We start from the raw sequence: 8,504 nt of genomic DNA on the forward strand, positions 1-8,504 counted from the left end.
GCACAGTGTGCAAACTACTCAAACATATAATTTTAAAAGATTTAACTCTTTTCTTTTTTTAAATGAAGGCATCCTGTCCCCTGACCTGCATGGTTTTCGCAGGGGTTTATCAACCATAACTCAGTTAACCGAAGTCATACACAATCTCGCGCTGGGTATTAACAATCACAGCCAAACGGACATAATCCTACTTGATTTTTCTAAAGCGCTTGACTGTGTTTGTCACACCAAGCTAATAACTATAAAAAACGTTATCGGAGACGGAGAAAGTGTTGCTTGGGTTCGTGGTTTTTTGTTTAATAAGTCTCAGTTTGTTATTTTCTAACATATCGCATCAGATATAGTACCAGTTGCGTCAGGAGTGCCCCAGGGTTCCGTGCTCGGGCCCTTGTTATTTCTCGTGTATATTAATGATATAACCACTAATATAGACTATAAAATAAAGTTATTTATGGATGACTGAATCATTAATACAGAAATTAAAAATGATCAAGATCCCTACTCCCTTAACAAATCACTTAGTACTATTACAGAATGGTGCTCAGACTGGCAGATGATAATAAATGTAAAAAAAATCAGCATGCATGACGATAACGAGGAAAAAAGAACCTTCAGACTTCAGCTACACCATAAATGGCACAGGTTTGACTAAAGTAGAGAAATATAAATATCTAGGCTTAACAATAACATCACACCTAAGGTGGGACGAGCATATTGACCACATTGCTTCATCTGCTACGCTAAAGTTTTTTTTTTCTTCGTAGATAACTTCAACTGGCAACCTTGTCAACAAAACTCTTAGCATACAAAACATTCGTTAGGCCAATCCTCGAATATGGAAATACTGTATGGTTTCCTCATACCCAGACTATCATAAAGAAAATGGAAACAGTACAAAGGAAGGCCATGCGATTCATCCCATAACAAATTTAAACGTGAAGATTCTCCCACTAACCTTCTAGCTATTTTTTGGGCTCCTTACGCTAGAAGCACTAGCGAAACAGGCATGTTTAAAATTTCTTTATCAAGTCCTGCATAATTATTTCAAGATGGACATTTCAAATTACATTTCCTATTCACAAACATGACCTACCACGCACAAACATACAAATACTTCAAGTAGAGTATAAATGTAATAATGATGTGTTTAAATATTCCTTTTTTCCAGTTGCCATCCGTGAATGGAATATGTTAACGCCTCTCACCACTAATGCTGAGTCACTGTCCGAGTTTGAATTGAAAATTGAAAAAAATTTCCGAGCACGTAAAAATTGCTAGTGCTATTATTCGATCATGCAAACCAGCACGTACTTGTATCCTGTGCAAGTAGTCGTGTATGCAGCGTAGAATGCTTAAATTGCCATTTTATTCTATCTTGAAAATTAGCATGTACTTGCATTTGGTGTATATATTATGTAGTGTAAATTGCCTACGCGTAAAGTGCAAAGTTGATGTTATACATTTTATGTATAATTCATGTTATACAAGTATTGCTTGATCCTTAACGTGATGAGCGTTCTTTGTATCTGTACATATATAGTGCCCACCCGCTATGGTCTCAGTAGAGACTGACAGTATTGTAAATAAATATATAAAATAAATAATAGTGCATCTAAAGCGGAGATAATTAATGTATCACTGGCCGCTCTGCAACATACCGTTCTTATGAGTACGACTTTTGCAAAACCCTTGTAAACATTGTAACAAATTCACGTAAGCTGTAAATTTATATATCGAATTTGCCCGCTTTAGATGCTCTAACGGATGCCAATTACAGAACACCGATATGTTCTTGATGCAGGGGGACAAATTTGTAAACAATAGGCTTCCATATTTTGAAACTTGAAATGTTTAAAAAAGATCATTGTAAAAAAATTCAGTCCCTAAATCATAATTTCGCTGCTAGCAATCACTAAAATTGAACTTTATCTCTAAAATGCAACAAATTTCATTAAAATCGGCCGAGGGGTATCTCAGAAAAGGGTTGCGTTTTGAATGTATTTGAATAGGCGCACCATAAGCGAAAGCTTTCTCTTAAGCCTTTTTTGTGACAAGTGCAGCGGTAGCAGTTTATTATTTTCTCTCTCTTTGCCAGTTTCCTTTACCGCAGTAATATCTGTCGCAACTAGTACTACAATGATGCGCCTGTTGTGCCAGGAAATGCAGCGCACAGCCAAGGCGCTGGTACGAAATAGATGCGCCACGAGTCTACCAACGTCTTCCGACAACTACCCAGGCTTCGATTTTAATTACTTTTCTATGGCAGTGCGTTTTTCGCAGCTGCGATTTCCACAGATGCGAAATTTGCAATCCCGTTTCACATGGATCTACGGCAGCTGCGTTTTTCGCATACTCGTTAAGCATTCTGACTCGCGATGACGTATGACCGAGCCGCTTCCACCGCTACAGTGGCTACCACCGCATCTGCGTTTTTCGCAGAGAAGTTCAGCACGCCGAACATCGAAAACACGCACGCACGGGTCCGGCGGCCTACTTTGCGCAGCTGCGAATTCGCACGTGCGAATTCGCAGACAAAATCGCACTATGTGAAACGTGCTTAACTCGCGCAAACTCCCGCGGTGCAAGCGACGCGCGCTGCACTGTCAAAACGAGTACGAAAGTGCTGCACTTCCCGAACTAGTACAAAAAGAACTAGCAAAGCGCGAAATGTGCGTGAAACAAGAGTTCATGGATGCAGCGCGTGGGTCGCAGGTGCGGCGTTAAAAGAAGCGAGAACTTACCGAAAGCTTTGACACACTTCCTCGACCTATCCCAGAGGGGACTTCCCTGCTCTGCAACATAAAGACAAAAGCTGTTAACGCCCAAAGAAACCCAACTATCTAGACAGCTACACGAAACTTACAGCGTTCACAGGCTGAGCCATTTCATAATCTCTCTTGAGATACTGGAAAAGAGGCAGTTCTTCAAGCGGAATTAGAGGAAGACCGCGGCCGTAGCATGGTAATGGCTTGAGAGTGCGGACATCGTCGCCGGGGGGCTCGCTAATTAGGCTATATTCAAATTCCATGCCAATCGCCAGACAAACAAACCAAACGAAAGCCAGACAAGCGAAACCTCGGCGCGTTTATAGTGCGTTTAAATACGCACCCTAATGCCCTAATGTTGCCGTAATACCCACGCATAGGTGGATACGGCTTTGGCTATGAATGGCCTTCAGGCAAAGGTGGTGGATCGTGTGGAGCACGACCTACTGAACTCCACACCTGCACAGATCTCCCCATAGAGGTAATATAACTGACTCAGTATATTAACTCTATGTATTAGTCAGTATTAACTTAGTATTAACCATAAGTCATTATATTTACTCTATGGATCTCCCTGCTCCAGCACGCCTGGTCTAAATTACTCCTTTTGCCGCTAGGGACTAAACGTACGAGCAGAGTGGCGCTAGCTATAACCTGTTCGCTGTCGTCTGCTTCTGCGATCTGTTCTAGCGCTCGTGCCGCTATTTAGGCAGCCACAAACGTTTACATTGTTTGTAAATACATAAATTCACGAAAATAAAAATAAAACAACATTTGCGAATGATTTATTCTCATTTCAATCACGAGATAGAGTAGGAAGAGCTGTGCAAGAAAGAAAAACAACGAGTACAGCCGGCAGACGATAACTTTTCCCCCAGTTGCCTTCGCAGCAGGAAAAAAAAAATCTGATTCCAAATAGAATCATATAGTGCAATGGAGTAATAATGAAATACAATAATAAATAACTTGATATAGTGATATGAACGAGGAAATTAAAAAGAATCACACAGACGATATGTATATGCAGAATACAAACAGACTGCGAGAATCTGCAGACGCTGCAGAAGGCATGTATCATCAGCCTTGACTACATGCAGCTTTCTTGAGTTAATTATAGATGGGTTAACGTAAACGATCACATTATGGTATACTGCTTTGCGCCATTATGCAAGTCACAACAAAGCAAGGGATCTAGCATCAGTTTTCAGTTTCATAAAAGCTTCGCGATGCATATTTGATGGGCCCAACAAACACGTAAACAATCGCTCGATCAGTTAATCTTTTTTTCTTGTGTGGGGCGGCGCGAAATTTCCACAAACCTAGAAGCAATTCGTGCACCATTTTATACTTTATTACACAGCACTACAATGAGTACACTTAAATAATTTCGACAAAGTAGCTGTTGTCTACGCAAGAAATTGTCACATATGCTAGCAATCCGCCACAGCAGACGAGCAGTCGCACACATTAGAGGACGCCGCCCAGCCGCCCAACGAGTAGCAGACAGATGGATGGACGGATGGATGGATGGATGATGAGGCTGAACCCTTTAAATCGGGCGGTGGCATATGCCACCTAGCCATGACTATTAACATATTTTGTACGATGGTACCAGTGTTGCCAACCGTAGGTTAATTACTCTACTTGTAGGGTATTTTTGGAATCTTTCGGGCAGTGTAGGGTAGTAGGGCTGTAATGCGATTTTCTGACCAGGCGTAGGGTAATTTGCACTTTTTAATCGTCATTGATCAGCGAAAAATTAACACTTGAGTGATATTATAAACTAGCCGATCGACACGACATCTCCGAGGGTGCTATTCTCGACACTCCGAAAGTTTCCGAAAGAGATTCGAAAAAGACATCTTTCTTTGCCTAAAATTCGAACTGTTTTAATTGACATCTCACTAGCATAGCTAGCTAGGGCAGAGCCGAAAGATCAGACGTCGCATATTTCTTTGCTAGAATTGTTATTTTTTCTGTCCGCCGTCTCCTATTATATCTTTGCCTGGGGCGGGGCTTTTCAATTTTGCGACGGCCGTCGGTTCCAGCGTTTTAACTGATGTTCGCGTTACTGCTTCATCATGTTAAGCATTGACCATAGGACCAGTGGCATTCGCCACTGTAATCGTCGGTGCGAACTAGTAGCGCCGCACAGTTTCCGGCTATTCAAAAACGTAGCTTGTCGCTCGGCTCCTAGCATCGAGAGCAATGCTCGGTGGATGGTCGCGGCGGGCGGTCGCACGTTGTTGAGCGACAACAAAAAAGGGGGGCTGGTTCGCATTATCACCTTCTCGTGCCTTCAACAAAGCGGGATATTATCTTCTACAATCAGCTTGCTTATTGGCAAGAAATGGGAATTCGCAGACCATTCCACTCTGAAGGTTGTCGACCAGCGAAGCTGTATAAAAAATAATATCACCGTAGGTACTACTGTATTTAAATCCTGTGGTATTGCATTGCTTTCTTTGATTTGCAACGTTTTGTTTTTGTTATGGCCACTTCTTATATGCAACACAACCCACACCGAACTAGCTGCTAAATAAATATTTTGATCTCCATTCCACTTCTGGGCGACGATGTGCGCTAAGGTGCCTACGCCCGCTTTTGATACGCCCTTCTTTTGCTAATTATTTCGATGACAGTGGATGGATGGATGGATGGATGGATGGATGAGGCTGAACCCTTTAAACCGGGCGATGGCATACGCCACCTAGCCATGACTATTAACATATTTTGTACTTTGTGGTGGGTGAAATATTTCACCCCTGCCTTGATTTTATCCACCAATCAGACAACCTCTGTTTGGTTATTTCTACCCGCTTAAAGTCTATTTTGCCTTCACTGTCCCTAAACCCCAATGCTTTGAAAAAATCAGCCCCGTTGCCTTGCACTGTAGGGTTAAGCCCTTTACAGAAAAGTATGGGGTGTTCAGCCGTTTCCTAGATCTTCTTCTCCACACGCACAGCACAACGTGTCTATACCTTGGTACTTGACTCGGTACATCTTAGTCCGCAATACTCCCGTCCTGGCTTCAAACAACAAAGAGCTTCCCCTAGAATTATCGTAGATATTTTCTTTGGCAATTTCTTGCTTGAAAGTTCGGTATGTTTCGAGTGCTGATTTCGTCTGCATCCCCGTTTAATTTCCACAGACCCCTCTCTGTTTCCTTAACCTTTTTCTTAAACGCTGTTTCCTGGTTTGCACCCCTCCTGCAGTCCAAATATTTGATTGACAGTTTTCTGGTCAGCTTCCTCCATTTTGTATCAACATTCCTCATGTACAAATAACTGAAAACTTTCCTTGCCCACCGCTTTTCTGCCATTTCTCTCAATCGCTCCTCAAATTCTATCTTGCTGCTGGCTTCCCTGCCCTCGAATGACGTCCATCCCATGTCACCCTGTACCCCCTGATTTGGTGTATTTCCGTGTGCTCCCAAAGCCAGTCTACCTACCCCTCGCTGCTTAACTTCCAACCTTGCTCGAACCTCTGATCTCATGCACAGGACCGCATTGCCGAAAGTCAAACTAGGGACCATCACCCCTTTCCAAATCCCTCTCACCACTTCGTACCTATTGTACAGTGCCCTATTTTTCATCACAGCTGCATTTCTGCTACCTTTAGCCGTCACATATTTTTCATGTTCCGTTAGGTACTCAGCCCCATTGTTTATCCACACTCCAAGATATTTGTACTTATCCACCACCTCCAGCGTAACCTCCTGTATCCTATGCTCGCTGCCCTGATTATCATTAAATGTCATGACTGCCGATTTTTCTTTACTAAACTTCAAACCTAAGCTATCTCCCTCTTTACCACAGATGTCCATTAATCTCTGCAAGTCTTCCTTGCTGTCAGCCATAAGTACAATGTCATCCGCATACATCAGTCCTGGTAATGACTGTTTAATCCATTCTCCTTGCTTGAAATAGGAAAGGTTGAAGCCAAGTCCGCTCCTCTCTAATTTTTTCTCTAATCCTTGTAAATACAGCATGAACAACAGAGGTGACAGAGGGCACCCCTGCCTAAGCCCCTGCTGTATCTCTATAGGCCCAGATACCTTGTTTTCCCGGTAGCTACCGACACAGTAGCTACCGACTTCAGCACCACCGCACGCTTATCACGTGGTACTGAGAAGTATAGTCTGTACCTTATTATTATTATTACACTGTGCTATTTTAGGCGTAGGGTAAAATGTAGGGTAATAAAGAAAATTCTGTAGGGTAAAGTAGGGTAACTTTGACCATGACGTAGGGTATTTTCCAAAATTTGGTTGGCAACAACTCTTCTAGTACACTGTAGTAGTAGGTCGTGGTGCCGACCGGCGTAGTTCACTCCTTCTCCGCACCATGACAGCTGGGGCGGTTTTCTGTAAGAGTCTACCTAGTGGACTGTCCATTTCTGCGACCGTTGATTCGCTGCAGCTTGACGTGCAGGAAGATGCCAGCCAGTCTCCTTCCTGCACGTCAAGCTGCAGCGAATCAACGGTCGCCGAAATGGACAGTCCACTAGGTAGACTCTTACAGAATACCGCTGCAGGAGTGGCGCTGCGGTCAGAGGTTTGACGCGAAGCGCGCGTCGTCTGCTACTGAGAGTGTTGTTATTGCGCGCCTGTTATATTTAAAATATTAGGTTTTCACAGTATAACCTGAAATAAAATGGTTAAATTATGTTGAGAGAGTGCTTAATAGTGCGATGCTTCTTGTTACAAGGAGTAATTTTCAAAAGCGGTCATTTATGTCGCCTGTTAACACGCTCACGGCACGGAGCGCTGCGCTCGCACTCACTAGAGTTCTCCGAGTTCTTGTAATTTCCTTAGACGTTTAAGGAGCGAAGTGGAGACTGTGGGTGATAATCATGAATACCAAGCTCGTGAGACTCCGGGACAGAGTGAAAGTGTTCCTGCACAGAAGAAAACAAGCCGAAAGGACACCACTTGCTTTGCGCCGAATAGTAAGTTCGGCTACAAACATGCAAGCCACGCGCGAAAGAATCATTGGTTTCGATGCGCTGAGACCCAGAACTTTCCGAGAGACGTGAACTTGCCCTTAGCCATGCTGAAAAAAATATTTCAACCGCATTAGTCATGTGCCAGCGCCACTTCAAGGAGCATATGTTATCGAGCGTATGACCGGCAGGAAGATTGTGCAGATTCCGATGGTATATGTGCGGCTAATGAGTGACACTGTTCCTTTGGTGCTACCCAACGCTGCGCCTTGCATATTAAAGAAAATTCCTAGAAAAAGAACAAGCAAGGCACCGGCGGGATGTTGGCCGTTGAAATAATCCTGGAGAGACAGCGAGCCTAACTTACACATGCTTCAACAACAAGGGTGCGAATGAAAATGTCGCGTACGTGTTCAGGAGTCATCGGTTGTGAGCAGCATAACGGCGAAATTACGAACAGCATCATCAAGCTAATGCATCGATTGCTCGCCTGCACTTCCTTGTGACGACCAAAACTTGGCTCCTGAGAGTACTCCAGAAAAGAAAAAGCACCTTACGCTACGCTACATGCATTTTGAGCGCCGTGATGCAGTGCAGTGTTGCATTTAAAACTATAGTTGCAATAAAAGCTTGGTGTTGCTGCATGGTTTGCGTCTGCGACCAAAGAATTACCTAAATTATTATTGCATTGAAATATACATATATACGAAATTCACGAGTTCAAACTATGATTTTTCATGCTACAAGCTACTGGCTCTCATCATACATAATCGAACAACGTAAGAACTTTTTTTT

General features: G+C 43.1%; 1 protein-coding gene across 3 annotated transcripts in view; it reads right to left on the reverse strand.

The window, feature by feature from the left end:
- LOC119458426 (uncharacterized) overlaps positions 1-3,115 on the reverse strand; it is an 86,199-nt gene extending 83,084 nt beyond the window's left edge. For all 3 annotated transcript variants that reach the window (XM_049665735.1, XM_049665731.1, XM_037720265.2), the window contains exons 1-2: positions 2,864-3,115; positions 2,742-2,792 (exon numbers count right to left, since the gene is read on the reverse strand). In XM_049665735.1, the coding sequence (XP_049521692.1) occupies positions 2,742-2,792; positions 2,864-3,028 (216 nt within the window). In that variant the 5' untranslated portion in view covers positions 3,029-3,115. The remainder of the gene's footprint in view (positions 1-2,741; positions 2,793-2,863) is intronic.
- Positions 3,116-8,504: the final 5,389 nt, after the last annotated feature.

Source organism: Dermacentor silvarum, chromosome 1, assembly GCF_013339745.2.
Source record: "Dermacentor silvarum isolate Dsil-2018 chromosome 1, BIME_Dsil_1.4, whole genome shotgun sequence".
NCBI classification, from domain to species: Eukaryota; Metazoa; Arthropoda; class Arachnida; order Ixodida; family Ixodidae; genus Dermacentor; species Dermacentor silvarum.